The sequence below is a fragment of the Triticum aestivum genome, chromosome 4A (assembly GCF_018294505.1).
Source record: "Triticum aestivum cultivar Chinese Spring chromosome 4A, IWGSC CS RefSeq v2.1, whole genome shotgun sequence".
Lineage (NCBI taxonomy): Eukaryota > Viridiplantae > Streptophyta > Magnoliopsida > Poales > Poaceae > Triticum > Triticum aestivum.
In genome coordinates this window covers 744,073,776-744,094,826 of record NC_057803.1, presented here as the reverse complement: position 1 = coordinate 744,094,826, position 21,051 = coordinate 744,073,776, and the positions used below count along the sequence as shown (strand labels likewise).

The following is a 21,051-nucleotide window of genomic DNA, read 5'->3' as shown; positions in this document are numbered from 1 at the left end:
TATTCACGATGTTTGACACCGCGAAAGTAGAAATCAAGAAGGAGCATCAATTGTTGATGGTTGGTGAAACCACTAGTTTCAAGAAGGGCAAGGGCAAGAAGGGATACTTCATGAAACGGCAAATCAGTTGCTGCTCTAGTGAAGAAACCCAAGGTAAAACCCAAACCCGAGACTAAGTGCTTCTGTAATAAGGGGAACAACCACTAGAGCAGAATTACCCTAGATACTTGGTAGATAAGAAGGCTGGCAAGGTCGATAGAAGTATATTGGATATACATTGTGTTAATGTGTACTTTGCTAGTACTCCTAGTAGCACCAGGGTATTAGATACTGGTTCGGTTGCTAAGTGTTAGTAACTCGAAACAAAAGGCTACGGAATAAACGGAGACTAGCTAAAGGTGAGCTGACGATATGTGTTGGATGTTTTTCCAAGCTTGATATGATCAAGCATCGCACGCTCCCTCTACCAAAGAGATTGGTGTTAAACCTAAAAATTGTTATTTGGTGTTTGCGTTGAGCATAGACATGATTGGATTACGTCTATCGCAATACGGTTATTCATTTAAGGAGAATAATGGTTACTCTGTTTATTTGAATAATACCTTCAATGGTCTTGCACCTAAAATGAATGGTTTATTAAATCTCGATCGTAGTGATACACATATTCATGCCAAAAGATAGTAATGATAGTACCACCTACTTGTGGCACTGCCACGTAAGTCATATCGGTATAAAACGGATGAAGAAGCTCCATATTGATGGATCTTTGGGCTCACTCGTTTTGAAAAGTTTGAGACATGCGAACCATGTCTATTGGTGTATATGCATGAAGAAACTCCATGCAAATGGACCGTTTTGACTCACTTGATTTTGAATCACTTGGGACATGCAAATCATACCACATGGGCAAGATGACTGAAAAGCCTCGTTTTCAGTAAGATGGAACAAGATAGCAACTTGTTGGAAGTAACACATTTTGATGTGTGCAGTCCAATGAGTGCTGAGGCATGCAGTGAATATCGTTATGTTCTTACTTCACAGATGATTCGAGTAGATGTTGAGTATATTTACTTGATGAATCACGAGTCTGAATTATTGAAAGGTTCAAGTAATTTCAGTGTGAAGTTGAAAGATCGTCGTGACAAGAGGATAAAAGATCTATGATATGATCATAGAGATGAATATCTGAATTACGAGTTTGGCACAGAATTAAGACATTGTGGAAATAGTTTCACAACTAATACAGCCTGGAACACCATAGTGTGATGGTGTGTCCAAACGTCATAGTTGCACCCTATTGGATATGGTGCATACCATGATGTCTCTTATCGAGTTACCACTATCGTTCATGGGTTAGGCATTAGAGACAACCACATTCACTTTAATAGGGCACCACATAATTTCGTTGAGACGACACCGTATGAACTATGGTTTGGAGAAACCTAAGTTGCCGTTTCTTGAAAGTTTGGGGCTGCGACGCTTATGTGAAAAGGTTTCAGGTTGATAAGCTCGAACCCAAAGCAAATAAAATACATCTTCATAGGACACCCAAAAACAGTTGGGTATACCTCCTAATTCAGATCCGAAAGCAATAGGGATTGTTTCTTGAATCGGGTCCTTTTTCGAGGAAAGGTTTCTCTCGAAAAGTTGAGTGGGAGGATGGTGGAGACTTGATGAGGTTATTGAACCGTCACTTCAACAAGTGTGTATCAGGGCACAGGAAGTTGTTCCTGTGGCACGTACACCAACTGAAGTGGAAGCTTATGATAGTGATCATGAAACTTCGGATCGAGTCACTACCAAACCTCGTGGGATGACAAGGATGCGTACTACTTCAGAGTGGTACGTAATCCTGTCTTGGAAGTCATGTTGCTAGACAACAATGAACCTACGAGCTATGGAGAAGCGATGGTGGGCCCGGATTCCGATAAATGGCTCAAGGCCATAAAACCCGAGAGAGGATCCATGTATGAAAACAAAGTGTAGACTTTGGAAGAACTACTTGATGGTCGTAAGGCTGTTAGGTACATATGGATTTTGAAAGGAAGACAGACAATGATGGTAAGTGTCACCATTGAGAAAGCTCGACTTGTCGTTAAGATGTTTTTCGACAAGTTCAAGGAGTTGACTACGATGAGACTTTCTCACTCGTAGTGATGCTAAGAGTCTGTTGGAATTATGTTAGCGATTACTGCATTATTTATGAAATCTTGCAGATAGGATGTCAAAACATTGTTTCCTCGACGATTTTCTTGAGGAAAGGTTGTATGTGATACAAACGGAAGGTTTTGTCAATCCTGAAAGATGCTAATAAGTAAGAAAAGCTCTAGCAATCCTTCTAAGGACTGGAGTAAGCATCTCGGAGTTGGAATGTATGCTTTGATGATGATCAAAGATTTTGGGTGTATACAAAGTTTATGAGAAACTTGTATTTCCAAAGAAGTGAGTGGGAGCACTATAGAATTTCTGATGAGTATATATTGTTGACATATTAATGATCAGAAATGACGTAGAATTTCTGGAAAGCATATAGGGTTATTTGGAAAGTGTTTTTCAATAGAAAACCTGGATTAAGCTACTTGTACATTGAGCATCAAGATCTATAAGGATAGATCAAAACACTTAATGGTACTTTCAAATGAGCACATACCTTGGCATGATCTTGAAGGTGTTCAAGATGGATCAGTCAAAGAAGGAGTTCTTGCCTGAGTTGTAAGGTATGAAGTTAAGACTTAAAGCTCGACCATGGCAGAATAGAGAGAAAGGAACGAAGGTCGTCCCCTATGCTTAAGACATAGGCTCTACAGTATGCTATGCTGTGTACCACACCTGAAGTGTGCTTTACCATGAGTCAGTCAAGGGGTACAAGAGTGATCCAAGAATGGATCACAGGACAACGGTCAAAGTTATCCTTAGTAACTAGTGGACTAAGGAATTTTCTCAATTATAGAGGTGGTAAAAGAGTTCGTCGTAAAGGGTTACGTCGATGCAAGCTTAACACCTATCCGGATAGCTCTGAGTAGAGATACCGGATACGTATAATGGAGCAACAATTTAGAATAGCTCCAAGTAGAACAGTTATTTGGAATAGCTCCAAATAGAACGTGGTAGCTGCATCTAGGAGATGACATAGAGATTTGTAAAGCACACACGGATCTGAAAGGTTCAGACCCTTTGACTATAACCTCTCTCAGAAGCATAACATGATCAAACCCAGAACTCATCGAGTGTTAATCACATGGTAAATGTGAACTAGATTATTGACTCTAGTAAACTCTTTGGGTGTTAGTCACATGGGGATGTGACCTTGAGTGTTAATCACATATCGATGTGAACTAGATTATTGACTCTAGTGCAAGTGGGAGACTGTTGGAAATATACCCTAGAGGCAATAATAAATTGATTATTATTATATTTCCTTGTTCATGATAATCGTTTATTATCCATGCTAGAATTGTATTGATAGGAAACTCAGATACATGTGTGGATACATAGACAACACCATGTCCCTAGTAAGCCTTTAGTTGACTAGCTCGTTAATCAATAGATGGTTACGGTTTCCTGACCATGGACATTGGATGTCGTTGATAACGGGATCACATCATTAGGAGAATGATGTGATGGACAAGACCCAATCCTAAGCCTAGCACAAGATCATGTAGTTCGTATGCTAAAGCTTTTCTAATGTCAAGTATCATTTCCTTAGACCATGAGATTGTGCAACTCCCGGATACCGTAGGAGTGCTTTGGGTGTGCCAAACGTCACAACGTAACTGGGTGGCTATAAAGGTACACTACGGGTATCTCTGAAAGTGTCTGTTGGGTTGGCACGAATCGAGATTGGGATTTTGTCACTCCGTGTAAACGGAGAGGTATCTCTGGGCCCACTCGGTAGGACATCATCATAATGTGCACAATGTGACCAAGGGGTTGATCACGGGATGATGTGTTACGGAACGAGTAAAGAGACTTGCCGGTAACGAGATTGAACAAGGTATCGGGATACCGACGATCGAATCTCGGGCAAGTACCATACCGCTAGACAAAGGGAATTGTATACGGGATTGATTGAGTCCTTGACATCGTGGTTCATCCGATGAGATCATCGTGGAACATGTGGGAGCCAACATGGGTATCCAGATCCCGCTGTTGGTTATTGACCGGAGAACATCTCGGTCATGACTACATGTCTCCCGAACCCGTAGGGTCTACACACTTAAGGTTCGATGACACTAGGGTTATAAAGGAAGTTTGTATGTGGTTACCAAATGTTGTTCGGAGTCCCGGATGAGATCCCGGACGTCACGAGGAGTTCCGGAATGGTCCGGAGGTAAAGATTTATATATAGGAAGTCCTGTTTCGGCCATCGGGACAAGTTTCGGGGTCATCGGTATTGTACCGGGACCACCGGAAGGGTCCCGGGGGCCCACCGGGTGAGGTCACCTGCCCCGGGGGGCCACATGGGCTGTAGGGGGTGCGCCTTGGCCTACATGGGCCAAGGGCACCAGCCCCTAGAGGCCCATGCGCCAAGATATAGGAAAAAGGGGAGAGTCCTAAAGGGGGAAGGCACCTCCGAGGTGCCTTGGGGAGGATGGACTCCTCCCCCCCTCTTAGCCGCACCCCTTCCTTGGAGGAAGGGGCAAGGCTGCGCCTCCCCCCTCTCCCCTGCCCCTATATATAGTGGAGGGGAGGGAGGGCATCCATACCTGAGCCCCTGGCGCCTCCCTCCCTCCCGTGACACCTCCTCCTCTCCCGTAGGTGCTTGGCGAAGCCCTGCAGGATTGCCACGCTCCTCCGTCACCACCACGCCGTTGTGCTGCTGCTGGATGGAGTCTTCCTCAACCTCTCCCTCTCTCCTTGCTGGATCAAGGCGTGGGAGACATCGTCGAGCTGTACGTGTGTTGAACGCGGAGGTGCTGTCCGTTCGGCACTAGATCATCGGTGATTTGAATCACGACGAGTACGACTCCATCAACCCGTTCACTTGAACGCTTCCGCTTAGCGATCTACAAGGGTATGTAGATGCACTCTCCTTCCCCTCGTTGCTGGTTTCTCCATAGATAGATCTTGGTGACACGTAGGAAAATTTTGAATTTCTGCTACGTTCCCCAACAGACACAACACGTCCGGACCACACAGTCCAGATATAAAAAACGGGCGGTTTGAGGGTCCACGTTGGAGATGTCCTTTAGAGTCGAAAATAGACAAGGGTGCTCTTACCAGTTTTGTTTTCATATTTAAAAAAACACGAACATTAATATGAATTTTTGCAAGTACGAATGTGGATCAGATATTGCTCGGATGCGGATAAATATCAATGTTTACTCCATTAGGAGTGGATACGAATAATAGTGACACATTGGTTAAAGAAATAAGAGAATAACCAGATCACACAAAATAATCAACATGCAACATGTAATAAATCAATCATATAGACAAGTTTATGAATACATACTACAACAATGCATAGTAATTACTAAGTTTAATTATACAAAAATTTGGAGAACTTATTAGGCTTTTATGTTGGATATTTGGCATATTGGCATATTTGGCATGTTGGATATATATGGATGGAGGGAGTATGATTTATTCTTCTTCAACTATTTTGATAGTGATTAGTTTGGACAACTTGCTATTGTGTGCCCAACTAATACAATGGTTGATATTAATGGGGCTGTCTACAAGCGTGTTCATGGTTGTTCCAGAGCATTTCTCAGCTGTGATGCTATATGAAAGGGTACTGATTATGTTGGCAATGCTGATCTGTCATTTCGTCCATGGTCTGCATTCTATAGTCATTGATAATTTTCCACGGAATGAAATTAGTTTGAAGATTGGTTTCCTGTTATACTTCTGACAAATATGAATCGATCATTGAGACTCTGCAATTGTACATGTCTACTGATCACTAGGCTTGGCGAGAGGGTATTCGGCAGGGAGATGAGATTATTACTGGGGCTAATAAAGGTAGATGTGGTTTAATTACCTGAATCTTTCCAAATGCACCGAGTACTAAATGGCTATTCACATAGTGCCGCTGCCAATTTCCTGTCCATTTGTGTTGTAGCATGAGTGCATGACGATCACCAAAAGTCAGTGGCAAGGACTTATAAAAATCTGTGTTTATGCAAATTTTCTCTCTTTCGAAAATTTATATGTAGCAGTTTCATGATCATTGAGTTACGATCAATGTAACAAACAAAGGACCATCCTATACAAGAAGGATATCCGTTTGATGTGTTTCTCCGTCAGGTGATCGACTTGGTGTTCCCCTTGGCGTATAGGTGGTATTTTTTTTGCCTTCTCTGTAATGTGTTTTTACGCTCTGCTTTTGTTTTAGAACTTTGTGGTTGCTTGAAGTTTGTAGCTTGCTTCCGCATCGCTAAGGTGTTGTTTGGATAGAAGATATATATAGAATCCGTACTCTATAAACCAGGAAAACGGTTCAACCAAACAAAACCTCGTTTGGCTACTATAACAAATCCACGTTTATAGGAAACCTGGAACTGTACAACCCAAGATTCGGGCTTATAGAAAAACGAGTTTTATCCGTTTTTCCACAAACGCGATTTCTATATGCGTGATCGCAACAACTTTTTCCCGCCCGCTCGCTTCTCAACAACTTTTCTGGCGCCAGTTCTGCGTTTTGCTGCTCGCCCTCGCGCCTTTTTCATTGCTTATATACAGGCCCCATCGCTAATTAAACTGGCTGGCCGTCAATTCCAGTCACAGGCGCTGGCTGGGAGACGCTGGCGCTGGTTCTCAGCGGCGTCTTCATCAGGCGGTTCTCATCATCTTCCCATCTTCAATCAAGTTGCACGACCCTGGTAAGATCAATCATCCTGTCAATATAAGTTGTAGCCGATGTACATATTTCATGACATTGTCCATTGATCAATCATCCAGATCAACAAATTAGTTCATTTAAGTTGTAGATGTACAAATTTCATGGTATTGTTCATCGATCAATCATCCTGATCAACAAATTCGTATGTATAAGTTGTAGATCTACAAATTCATGGTATTGTTCATCGATTCATTTTTTTGGTAATGAAGCTCATTTTGCAGAAAGAAAAAAAACTCTGGTAATCTGACATAGCCAATTCGTAGATGAAACTAGAACCACCAACTTGGCAATTTGTCCCTTCCTCTCTCTAATTGGAAACACACCTCTGTTTGATTATAAAAGAAACCCACTACACTAGTTACTTGCTGCTGTACATGGAAACCAGGTACATGCCAGATATGAAAAAATAGTAAATGGCACGCTAACTCTAATTATATATTTATATGGTATTAATAGGCACTAGGCCAATCTGAACTGTGCGATATAAGTATGTATGTTTGTGATGTAGTCTAAATTGTATACACATGTATCATAGTCTAGTATGTAGGCCAACCGTGTACTCCTGGATATAAGGGGCCCTCGAATTTAAATTCAACATCCACATGCAGCTTACCTCTATAAAAACAAATGGTAAGCCAACAGTAGATCACTGAAATACAAGCCATCAGTTCCTTTGCCGACCTACATTGTGAAAAGAACATAGGAATACACGTAGAAATCAAACAATTAGTAGTAACTGTTGTCATGGGTAAAACAGTAAAGATTAGCTCAGTCCTAGACCCCCATTTGTCTACTGCAATTAGAAGAATACACGCCAAGAGATCACATGAATGCAGTTGAAATATTATTATCATGAATGCAGTACAACTCATTTAAATTTTTTATTTTCTTGTAGATAAATATGGATGATCAGAAGGACCAAAAAAATAGGAAAGAAAACCCAGATAAAAAGAGGCATGTATGGAAATCGTCGGAGGACAAAATACTTCTCACTATACTGAAAGATCAAACTTTACACGGAGGGAAAGAAGGAACAGGTTACACAAAGAAAGCATGGCTTGATATCTTAGAACAATTCAATGATTCAAGAGTAGACAAACTTGAATTACAACAATTGAAAAATCGCCATAAGTACTACAGGAGTTGCTATGCTGCCATGGATAGACTTCTTAAACTGACGGGATTTGGTTGGGACAACGATGACAAAATGATAAAAGCTTCAGAAGAAACTTGGGAGGAACTAATTGAGGTAAGTTTGTGCGAGTAGGATTCATATAAAATTGGTATATTATATTTATTAATATAAAAATTAACAACTTGCAGAAGGATAAGTCACTCCAAGAATATCGAGAAAAGGTGTGGCCTAGTTGGGAAGATCTTCAACAAATATGTGCTAGTTCAACGGCATCTGGAGTTGGTGCTGTATCTAGCAAAGGGAAAGATGGTTCATGCAAAACTAAATCATCTCAAATTGATCTCAATAAGGATGTTGAAGTACATGAAATCGAGTCTGATGAAAACAATGGCTCCCCTGGTGTGTTCACTAAGAAGTCGACAGCCATTGAGCCAGAAAAAAGGAAATTCCCTGGAAGTGGATCAAAAGAAACTACAAGAGGACAAAAACGTACAGCTGATGATGCCATAACAGCAATTGATCGTCTTGCAGATGCATCACTCAGCATTGCTGAAGCAAAGAAAAAAACAGCAGAACAAAATGACACTTACTCGGTTAAATCATGCATGTCAGTATTAAATAGTATGGGTAGCCTCGATGCCAGCACAAAACTGAAAGCAGTAAAAGCATTTACAGATGGTGACAAACGCACCATTTTCATTGAGATGGATGAAGAAACTCGAAAGCTTTGGATTCTTGATCCTTAGTTATTTTGTAATACACCATTATTTGATTTCAGTAATTGTCGTTTTATGTATTTAGAGAACAATTTCCATTGCTTTTTCTGTCAGTTTGTGTTGCAACAATCAACTGTACTTTCAGTTTGAGAAAGTTCATTTCCAACTATTTCATATATCTTATAAAATATTATTCTGAGATGATACAATCAATAGTGTACACTGTGCAGGGAACCATGAACAGTTTGAATGTTCCAGATGATGAATTTTCTGATTCCGAGCAAGTTCTTATTAATAACATTTCTGCAGTGTCCGTGTTTCGTGATGTGTTGTTCACAAGGTTATTCAAAACACCTCGTAACACCTCCATATTAACTGGTGCCCAGAAAACAAAAGAGTTGCTAGAGGGACATCCAGTTAGATTTTATGAACAAATTCGTCTTGAGAAGCACATATTCTACTTGCTGCGAGATGTTTTGTGTGAGAGAGGCTTACTGAAGGATACAAAGCAAATGACAGTGGACGAACAACTACTCATGTTTCTACATACCATTGGTCACAATGTTAGGAACCGTGTCATCCAAGATAGATATCAGCATTCTGGTGAACCAATCAGCCGACACTTCAACATTGTTTTAGATGCCATAAATGGGTTGCGTGATGTTTGCATAACAGATCCAAGGAATGAAATCCCAGCAAAAATATTGGGTGATGCAAGGTTCTACCCATATTTCAAGGTATTTTCCTATCGCAAACACATGTTACTTTTAAATATGATTAAATACTATGTCATGGAAACTTAAACTTCATTGTTTGACTAACCAAAATCCCAACAGAACTGCCTAGGAGCAATTGATGGGACACACATTGAGGCAAAAATCAGGCTAGATAAGCAAACTCCTTATAGAAATAGGCATGGTTACCCCTCTCAAAATGTAATGGCAGCAGTGTCATTTGACATGACATTCTCATATGTCGCTGCTGGATGGGAAGGTTCTGCGTCAGATCAAGCAGTTCTAAGATGGGCTGTTACTAGTGGGGGTTTTGTTGTTCCTGAAGGTAAAAGTTCAAACATATGAACTATATATTGATTAATCTTATTACATAAAGATTCTGACCGTGCTATCAAACCTTACGTGCAGGTAAATTTTATCTTGTTGATTCTGGATATGTAAATACTCCAAAATTTATTGCCCCGTACCGTGGAGATCGTTATCATATTGCTTCTTTTCGTGGAAGTAATCGACGATATACTAGTGAGAAAGATATGTTCAATCATCTGCACGCACAACTACGAAATGTTGTTGAGCGAACTTTTGGTGTTCTAAAAGCTCGCTTTCCAATTTTAAGTAGGAAAGGAGGAATTCCTTATCCATATAAAACACAAGTCAAAATTGTTATGGCTTGTTGTGTTATCCACAACTTCATCCGGAAGGTTAATCATCATGATGAGTTGTTCAAGCTTTATGAGCATGGGGAAGCACAACAACATGTTGACCATGGTGATCAGCAAGTTAGAGGGCAAGCAAGAGAAGATGAACGAGCTGCTGGTGAGAGAGTTCGTGCAGGCATTGCTCGACAGTTGTGGAGTAATCATCAACAGCGTTCCGCTCAACAACCAGAAGATGATTGAGCATTACAATATTATTTTTTTCATTTTATTTATAGATTCATTACAAAAATAATTGTTCCAATTTTTCATCGATTTATAGGTTCCAACACTTCCCGTTCTGTATTAGAAGATGATAGTAATGCTAAAATATTTTGTGTACAACTGTGTGCAATAAATTTGTCATTCCATAAGAAAAATGACCATTGCAGACTAGAGAATGAAGTTGATGAAGAACTGAAACTGATATATTTGTGAAAAGAGCCAATGCAAATGAAGGTTATGCATTCAGCAACAAAAAATAAGCACATTAAAGAGATTACGAGAAAACCTTCACATGTGGCATGAGGAATCTGTATGGACCAGCAACCATCATTATCCTCTGCATTGTCAACTTGCCACTCCTTTGTCTCTATGAGCAAAGGCTGTGTCAAACCACTAATCAAATTATCACTTCGTCCCTATTATGGGAAAGAATTAAATCAGCGACTTTACCATGTAGCTAATTGTTAAGCCCTGTAAACTATGAAGTTGTTTTCCTCTTGGCAAGTAGAATGGCATTTCTTATTAGCACAAGTAGAATCATCATATGAATTGTTCAAGCTCCCAGCTCAAATAATTCGACCTTGAAATGCAAACAAAGATGAAATGTTTACCTGCTCCGCCGAATCATCGTCCTGACGCTTGACCTCCAGCCCCGACATGGCCGCTATCAGGGTGGACGGCATCGAGCACTCTTTTGAGATCTGAACTTGCATGTACGGACGCTGCTGGACGACCAGCATCAAGGGGCGGCGTACATCTGGGATGAGCTCGAGAAGAACCTCTCCCCGAGCAAAGCCTGTGCAGGGCCGATGAGGGAGGTTGCCCAGGGGCGGCGGACCTACGGGATGAGCTCGAGGAGCAGATCTCGTCGAGCAGAGCCTGTACGGGGACGACCAGAGTCGGCCTAGGCGACCAGGGGAAGCCTCCGCGCGCGGAGTCGTCGAGGCCATCCCGACGGGAGGAGGGCACCGGTGTCTGGCGGTGAGGATGAACGACGGAAGAGGAATCACAGGCTGGAGCGGCTGGAGTCCAAGCTTTGGGAAGTCGCCGTCAATGGCCAAAATTGGGGAAAGTAAGAGAGAGAAGGGGGAGGAAGTGAATCGGTATCCTCCTACCCAAACAAGGAAATGTACAAGCCAGTTTTATCCTTTCCAAACCCAAACGTGTTTCTGTGTAAATTAGTTATCCGAAAATTCATTAGCAAAACCGATTTTGCTAAAATCCGGCTACAAACTCGTTTACCATGTATCCTGCTCTATCCAAACAACGCCTAAGCTATAATTCAGTGAACAATGGTTTCAGACAGGCGCGGCGTTGCTTCTGCACTGCTAGTATACTATAGATCCTCTATAACTGTCAACCTTTGGTCCGCCCCTGTTTTTCTCAAAGAAAAGAAGAAGAAAAGTGCAGAGGGAGATTTTTGATTTTCTGAAGCAAGAAAAATAAAGTGCAGAGGAGGAATTTTCAACTCGTGAGCCGTGACAAACTATACGAGCGGATTGTAAAAAATTAAAGAGCTGGCTCGATATTTTTTATTGTTCCCAAGTCAAAAAACAAAAAGATTTTGATTGTTGGCTACTCGCTAATTATTTGCCGCACCCTTTCACCCACGTACATAGTTGGATACGCCCAGTCCACACTTTCGCGGAGGAATAGCCGAATAGGATGGCGAATGAGCGTAAATACATCGGATTTTTTTCCTGAAAAACTGAGAGCACTCGCAAGGGCGATTAGGGTTTCGGTGGAGACAGGCGGCGCTCATCGGCATCTCGCCGGCAAGGCGCGCGAGGTTAGGGCTGAGGATGTCCACATCCACTGCTCCTAGTACAGGGAAGACGGGGTCTGCATCGTCGAGGGCGGCTAGAGCCCAGATGGAAGAGGCGATGGGCAGATTTGATCTCACGGAAGAGGAGGCCACCCCTTTGGTGGTCGATGATCTGGAAGAGGAAGCGCAGCAGAAGTGGGCGATTGCGGGCAAGGTTCTCCACCGCAAGGTGTTCCACGTCCAGACGATTGAGAGTGCTCTAAAGCCGGTATGGGGAAACCCTAGGGGTTTGAGCTTCAGGCCAGCAGGCGAGAATGTTTTTGTGGCGGAGTTCGAGAATCGCCGAGATCGCGATCGGGTGCGAGATGGATCTCCGTGGCACGTCAGTCGGTACGCGGTGATTCTCACTGAGTTTGAGGATTACATGCAACCATCAGAGCTTAAGTTTGACAGATTACAATTATGGGCTAGGGTTCCAACCCTACCCTTCAATATGCAAAACACAGTTCGAGGGCTAGAGATTGCAAAGCAAATTGACAAGAATATCACCTCGGTCCAGTTTGATCCCATTGGGTTTTTTTAGAGCTAGAGTCACAATTGACGTCACGAAACCATTGAGAAGATGGATATTGATTGACTCAGCAAAAAGGAAAAGTCGGGACTGGTATGATGTTCATTACGAACAGGTTCCAAACTTTTGTTTTTCGTGTGATCGGCTTGGCCACTCGGATATGGTGTGTCCTACACCCGGTACGCGAGATGAAACGGAGTTTGGCCTTTCAAGACAAGTCTGCGTGCGCCGGAGGATAGGAAGCCTACTGCCTCAGGTGAGGGCTCGTCCAAGGAACCACAAAGCTCGAATAACAGAAAAAAAGATACAGAAAGAAAGATACAGTTCCTCCCAACAATAAGGCAGGTGCTAGCAATGAGGTCAACTCCCCAGTTAAAGGAAGGATAATCAGAATAAAAGAAAGGGAGGACCACAGCAGAATCAAGTGTATCGTAGAGTAGAGACACTGGACCTACCAAATACAGAAGGAGTTACAGCTATAGGTGCAGCTACTACTACTGATATTGTGGTGTTCAAAGCCACAGGGAAAGGACACTCAAATGGAACACGGGTAGGGGGTGATGCAGCTCTAGTCGAGCCTGATCCGAAGAAGAAGAAACCAACCCCTCCGTCGTCTGAAAATTCGGCAGTGGCTGCTAGTCAGCCCTGCCAGAGCCAATGAGTTGTCTAAGTTGGAATTGCCGGGGGCTTGGGAACCCCGAGGCAGTTCGAGAGCTTCACAAGGTAGTGAAGCAAGAAGGGCCTGCCTTAGTTTTTGTTATGGAGATAAAGATTAGGGTGAAGAGGGTGGAAGATCTACGTCATACTCTTGGTTTGGCAGGTTGTTTTGCAGTGGATAGTGTTGGTCTCAGTGATGGAGTTGGACTTTTTTGGTCCAATGAAGTCGTTGTTGAGTTAAAAAACTTCAGTTCGGGACATATCAATGTGATGGTCCGGAAAGCTGATCAAAGCTCTCCTGAATGGAGATTTACTGGGTTCTATGGAGCCCCGCGGAGTGAGGACAGACATCATAGCTGGTGGTGTCTCCGCACACTACATGCCATCCAACATCAGCCATGGTTGTGTGTGGGGGATTTCAATGAAACTTGGTAGCACTTCAGTCGATCACCTAGATCAGAGAGCCAAATGCGTGCATTTCGAGAGGTGTTGGATGATTGTGCCATGCAGGACTTGGGTTATTCAGGTGTGCCATACACTTGGGGTAACAGGCAGGCGGGTACTGCTAATGTAAACTTTCTAAAAATCGCCAATGTTTGAAAAAAATGATCATTTATGAATTTGTGCAAAAACAAATTCAAAGACATCGTTCGTGACTTTTTTCCATATTCGCGAACAATTTTTGGGGTTCGCGAACATAATTTCAAATTTTTCGTTCACAAACAGTATTGGTTGTTTGTGAACATATTTTCTTTTCTTTTAAAATTTATCGTTCGCAGATATTTTTCTAAAGTCGCGAATATTTTTTTTCCACATTCATCGTACAAAAACTTTTTTCAAATTCATCACTCGTGAACATTTGTTTTAAGTCACGAACAAGTTTTTCATATTCGCAAACAATATTTGTGGTCCATGAACATATTTTAAAATTTATCTTTCGTGAATACTCTTTTAAAGTTGCGAACATTTATTCCATATTCGTGAACATTTTCTGTTGTTCGTGAACATATTTCCAAATTGATCGTTCGTGAATATATCTTCTTTTCTTTTGAATTTATCGTTTGCAATCATTTTTTAACATCGCAAACATTTTTCCCAAATTCATCGTTCGCAAAATTTTATTCCAAATTCATCGTTCGTGAACTTTTGTTCAAATTCATCGTTCGCGAACATTTTTCTAAAGCCGTGAACTTTTTTCAATACTTGCAAACATTTTTATTATTTAATGAACATTTTTTTCCATATTCACGAATATTTTTTGACATAATGATTTTAGTTTATTTGTGTATTTCCATCACCGGCCTTGAGGGCCGTGTCATGGGTCAGCGACACCAGCTGGCCGGTTAGGCAGGCTTGGACAATTTTTGGGCTTTAATGACACACTTACTGCACTTCGAGAATTTGGATGATGATTTTCATATTTTGAGGACTTACATGATACCATGAAATACTTCAGGGACCTACAGTGTATTTCACTCGAACTAAAACAACCATCTAATTTGACCATGACCCCTACCACATCGAGGGCCATGTCTAACTCCTCTTAACGAGGTTGCTTACAAATCCTTAAAGACAAGGGGCAGCGGGGGATGGGGGTGAATCCCATCGCCGTACTCTTTGTACATGTGACCAAGGTTTCCACATACCGAGCACTAGTTTGGGAGTCGTTCATATTTCACGCGAAAGATCTAGCGCTTATTATCCGGGATAAGTGAAACAACATTCTTCGTGTATTTATTAACATTGATCTTAACTTCAGCTCTGGAAAAAATCCCTCAAAATCATGCGACTTCGGCTCAGCATAGATAAATTCACTAACCTTTCCCGCTAGTGATTCAGTAACAACACATACTCATCTGGTAGGTCGTGGATTTAGGTCCATATCTTTGGAGAATTGAGCTTGATCGGCGAGGGTTTTGTAAACCCTTTGTATGGCACCAATACCACGAAAATTCCAAGGCCCTTCTTCGATAACCCATTTCGAATCGTGAAGGCACAATAGGACTCCAAGGTGTAAAGGTTGTCGTTCAGGGGGCGAAAGGTCACCTCCTTGGCAAATTTTCACGCCACTATCATGTTCTTGTAAAAACAGTATTGGTTGTTGGGCTTGTCCATATGGACTCGTGCAATGGCTATCCATCATGTCAAATTATCCGTCAGTGCTTCATCCTGTTGCACAAGAACATCATGGAGGTCGTCGTCTCTGAGCCCAAGTTGCCATCACCGATGAGGGAAAAGCTAACCCTAGCATGAGGGGAAAAGGAGGTCTTGGTTATGTCTAATAGTTTTTTTAGACAATAATGGTGTCCAATAGGTGATCCGCATCGGAGTTGCCCTAAGACTTGGTTTGTGCGTGTGATGTTATTTCATGTAAAAGAAATTTCAATGGTGTGGCCCATGAGTTGGCCCAAATAAGTGTGTGTGTATGTGCGCGGGAAGGGTCTCGCTGCTATTGGGAGTATAATGTTCTAACATACGTTGATAGGGAGATTCAAAAAGGAAAATGTTGATAGCCTTATAATAGCCGATTTGCCAACTATTATGCCGTAATAAAGCTTATGATTTTTCTTAAAATAAATTGTCATTTCTTAATGTCCGGATGACCAAAAGATCAAGTTATATTAAAAGCACAACAAATGAAGTAGCATAGGAATAGCAGAGGCTGAAAAAGGAAGGCTCTCAGCGAGTCGTACCGACGACGGTATAATGATCGTTCGGTGGCCCAATGACCTTGCTGTAATTTTTATTATATTTGAAATAGCTTGTACTTCAAACTTTTACAATAGATGTTGGTATAAAAAAGTGAAGGCTCAGAAGAAAAGGAAAAAAAAAAGACTGACGTCAATCCGTACACTTCTAGCCCCCCTCATGCCGAGTTAACAGCAACTTCAGGTGACAGGCCCGTGGCTTGGCCCGGCCAGAAGTATACGTCATGACTGCTTTTTGCCTCGGCAGACCCTGGACCAGCAAGCTGGTGTATATGCTTGCGTCGTCGGCAATACGTGGGTCACTACCAGGCTATTTAGACCGCGACTTAGACTTCGTAGCGAGCGGTGTGGTACTAATGTTTCTTTCCGCACGGTGTGGTACACGCCCAACCGAGCGGTGTACTCGTTCACGGCCCAGCGAGCCACCTCGACCGTCTTCCGTCCTCGGGGGTCCTCAACAGTATGCAAATCGTCACCCATGCTTCATCTCGCCGACGACTGAGCACCATGCCGACCTCATGCATCTCTGATTAGCTTCAAAGCTACGTACTATTGTACTATACACATGCAAATTTTTATACTAGCCTGTTGTAACAAGATGCAATAATCAATCGTCTAAAAAAAGTTTCATGATGCAATTAGCAATCGCAATCCTGACGCGACGCATCTGGTTGTCTACATTTGCCATTGGATCCATTAAGTAATCTCGTTTCCATGGACTGTTCGATCAACGCTCGCCGGTCTCCTAGTTGAAACACAGGGTTTAGGGTTTTGCGTGGGTGGTTGACATCCAGCCTCACGTCTCAATATATAGAGGATCACAATTACAATTACATACGTATACAAATACGTGTACAAGGACAATATACTAGACCCTACTTTACATGCCCCCTCAATCTGAACTACATACAAGATTCAGATTGGTTCTAAAACGGTCTAGCATATGTCTAGTAGCAGGTTTAGTAAATACATCCGCTAACAGATCATCTGTAGAAATAAACCCGACTTCCAGTTCACAAGCAGCTACTTATTCTCTCACAAAGTGGAAATCAATCTCTAAGTGGAAGTTCAACTTCACAGTCTCACCTAAGCACCGGTATATAAACAATGTTTTGGAAACAAATGGTGAAATGTGCCAATGAGACTTTGTGGGAGATTGTTGGAATTTGCTAGTGGGCTTTTGGCCCAAAGCCCAACTAAAATTCTAAAATTCTCTTGTCCCATTCATGCACACATGTGAGTGGAGTGAGTGAGGCTAAAGTTTAGTCCCACCTCATAAGTTGAGAGAGAGTTGCACCTCTTTATAAGGTGAGCTCTCCTACCACTTGTATGAGCATGAGAAGAGGAGACCTACACGTGCACTCCTCCTCCTCGCCAAGCCACGCCTCGTCACGACGCGCCGCGGGTTGCGAGATTGAGCCGAGCCGAGGACAGAGCTATGCACGTTGTCTATATTTTTGCTGCTCAGGAAAAATTAATGAGTCATTAATTAATAATTAACGGACGCATTAATTACTGAAGCGTTTCCGATTCTCTTGGATCGTGACGACTCGGACGTGGGGTTTACTCCCACGACCTACCCGGCCCGCACTATATAGTCAGACATACGTCTACCCTAGCCGCCGCCGCTTCGTATGGTTTCTCGCCACCGTTACACATCATTGCGCCGCCAAGCAAGTCTTCTCCATCCCTCCTTTCGGCGTGCATCGGGAGAAGGGACAGCAGGCCTCCGGAACCCCGCCTCTCGTGATCCTGTACGGGAGAGGGGCGATCAGGTTTTTGGGGAGCACACTCGCGCGACTGCTGGCAGCGACGACTTTGCGAACGACGACTTTGCGAACGACGACTTCTTCCCCGACCTCGGCAACCTCATCCTCGATGACATGGGCGACAACGTCAACGCCGGCGGTGCTGCTCCCGCTGCACCGTACGTGATTCTATTTTTCCTGTTCGAGATCGTGGTAGAATTCATGTTTCTAGTTTGTGCCCTAGATGTGATCTGTTCATCTGCTATGCTAGTTTGCATAATTAGTTCAATCTCTGCTACTGTAGTCATGATTTATCTTCTGTTTATTCGGATTAAATCTCGTAGTAATTTGCTCATATTTCCAACAATCCAAAAACCTGATTATAGGAAATTTACTCCGAGTGGTTTTGCTGCGCATCTGAAGCCGCCTGCCTTGAAGGGGGCGCAATATAAGAGGTGGCACACGAGAGCAGTCTACTGGTTTCAGACCATGGGCTGCTATGACGCCACTAAGGGCAAGCCTGAGGGCGATCTTAATCCAGCACAACTGGAAGCTTTTGAGAAGATCGATACTCTCTTTAAAGGCGCTCTTTTGGGTGTTCTTGATGATTCCATTGTGGATTCGTATATGTCGTTTGACAACGGCAAGGACATGTGGGCTGCGCTCGAGGCCAAGTTTGGTGCCTCGGACGCCGGTAGCGAGTTGTACGTCATGGAGCAATTCTATGACTACAAGATGACTGATGAGCGCTCTGTTGTACAGCAGGCTCATGAGATACAGTCACTCGCAAAAGAACTTGAGCACTTCAACTGTGTGTTGCCGGACAAATTTGTGGCCGGAGGCATTATTGCCAAGCTTCCACCTTCGTGGAACAATTTTGCTACTTCCCTGAAACACAAGAGACATGAGTTTTCCGTTGCGGATCTCATTGGTACTCTTGATGTTGAAGAGAAGGCGAGAGCAAAGGACACACGTGCTCGAGTTGCCGAGGGAGTTTCTAGTGCCCACATGGTACAGAAGAAGAACTTCCAGCCCAATAAGTTCAAAAACAGCAAGAACAAAACTCAGGGGAAAGGCAAGTCTGATACAAAGAACAAGCCATCACATTCTACCAACTTCAAGAAGAACTCTCATAAGAATGGGAAGGGACTTTGCCATGTCTGCGGTGATCCTAATCACTGGGCTCCGAAGTGTCCTAACCGCTTTGAGGAGCGCAAACATGAGAAGGGCAGCAAGTCCGCTAATGTTGTCATCGGTGATACTGATATGAAGGAATTAGGGTACGGTATTTTTCCTACCATCCTTTCAGTATTTCAATCCCCTGATTAGTTAATTGACACCGGTGCCAATGTACATGTTTGTGATGACGCCTCCATGTTTTCTTCTTACCAGGCCACAGGGACTTCTCCCGTGCTGATGGGGAACGGGTCACATGCCATCGTTCGAGGTGTTGGTACGGTCGATCTGAAGTTTACTTCGGGAAAGACCGTGCGTCTGAAGAACGTTCATCATGTGTCGTCCATCAATAAAAATCTCGTTAGCGGTTCCCGTTTATGTCGAGATGGTTTTAAGTTGGTTTTTGAGTCCAATAAAGTTGTAATTTCTAAGTGTGGACAATTTGTTGGAAAAGGCTATGAGTGTATTTTCCTCCATAGCATTTTTTGCATTTTTTTTGTGTATATGTGTTTGTATGTGTATATATGTGTACATGTTCATAGTATTTTTTTCATCAGTGTATTTTTTTTGTTCATTGCATTTTTTTCATATGTATAATGTATATATGTATGTGGTAGCTATATATATATATATGATGGATGTGGCTATATATGTATGTATGAATATAATGTTCATAGCATTTTTTTTGTTTATATATGTTTTTTCATATATGTATTAATTTTATATTTAGGTTGTTAGTAGATATCAATCGATTTTAGGTTAGTGCATTTTAGGTTAGTGTAGAGGAGAAAGTAAAATAAGGAAAAGGAAGAAAAGAGGAAGAAGGAAGAAGGAAGAAGAAGAAGAAAAAGAATGAGAGGAAAAAGAAAAATAATTAAGAAGAGGAAGAAAGGAGAAAAAGAGGAGAGGAAGAAGAGGAGAAATAAATAAGAAGAGGAAAAAAGAAGAAAAAGAAGAGGAGAAGAAGAAAGTAATAGAGGAGAAGAAGAAAAAATAGAAGAAAAAAAATTCTATTTTTTCTTCTTTTCCTCTATTCCTTTCTTCTTCTCCTCTTTTTTTTTCTTCTTTTACTTCTTCTTCTTCTTCCTTCTTCCTTCTTCCTCTTTTCTTCCTTTTCCTTAATTATTTTCCTTTCTCGAGGGAGAAGAAGAAAAAGAAGAGGAGAAGAAGAAAGAAAGGAAAGGAGAAAGAAGAAACTTCAACACGAGGGGGTGGTACCGATACCCCCTCCCCGATAACATTATTTTCCCATGTATATGTATGTCGTGTCGTTGTCGATATAACCCCCTCTAGATAACTTTGACATGAGGGGCGGTCGATATATATACCCCCTCTCGACCGTGATAACTTATACAACTGCAGCACCCCCCTCGGCCCTCTCGCTCGAGGAAAACTCTCGAGGACACCCAAACCCTAGAGAGAAAACGGTGTTGCAGGTCTCCTACCCCCTCCCGCCGCGCCCCTACCCGACAAATTAACTCTCTCGAGGCCACCCAAATTTATCAAGTTAAAAGAGCGTTATCGTCGAGGCCACCCCAAACCCTTGAACCTTTGTGTCGAGGCGACCCCAAACCCTAGAGAAGCAGCATCGAGGCCACTAACATGATTCCTTATTGTGATTAGCTAGCTAGTTCTACGTTTGCCACTATGTACCATGTTTGAATAATAATTGACATGTTGTAAATATTTGCAGAAACTATGGAGCACTCCCGAGACGAAGAAACATAAGCGATGTTGGGGGACATAGTCGCAAATGGAAGTGATGATGTTGCGTCATTTCTCATCGACACCGATGGTCACCTGGATGAAGAAGAGGGCTATGTTTATGATGGCTTCGACCCATTAATGCCGATACAAGAGGAGGACTATGTTCATGATGGCTCCGGTGACACAATGGAGGTACAAGATGAAGGAGACCGTGCTGACTGCTCCAGTCACCGAACCGAGTCCGGCCAGGTATATATATATTAGTTAAGCCCGTGCTGACAAGTTAATTGATGCATCCATTGCTTTGGTATATGTACACATATTAATTACTGTCGTCTTTCTTCCTTATAATTTCTAGCCCTCCGGA

General features: G+C 42.5%; 1 protein-coding gene and 1 long non-coding RNA gene across 2 annotated transcripts; one reads left to right on the top strand and one right to left on the bottom strand.

Annotated features, from left to right (window-relative positions):
• Positions 1–6,457: 6,457 nt before the first annotated feature.
• LOC123083565 (uncharacterized) lies at positions 6,458–10,770 on the bottom strand. Its single transcript, XR_006439318.1, has 3 exons — positions 10,639–10,770; positions 7,461–7,528; positions 6,458–6,824 (listed from the first exon to the last, which is right to left on the bottom strand). It is a non-coding gene; the product is annotated as an uncharacterized lncRNA (long non-coding RNA).
• On the top strand, positions 7,484–10,334 carry LOC123083564 (uncharacterized). Its single transcript, XM_044505580.1, has 5 exons — positions 7,484–8,096; positions 8,171–8,660; positions 9,374–9,435; positions 9,535–9,757; positions 9,841–10,334. Exons 1-5 carry the CDS (start codon positions 7,749–7,751, stop codon positions 10,329–10,331), a joined length of 1,614 nt encoding a protein of 537 aa, XP_044361515.1. The 5' UTR covers positions 7,484–7,748; the 3' UTR covers positions 10,332–10,334.
• Positions 10,771–21,051: the final 10,281 nt, after the last annotated feature.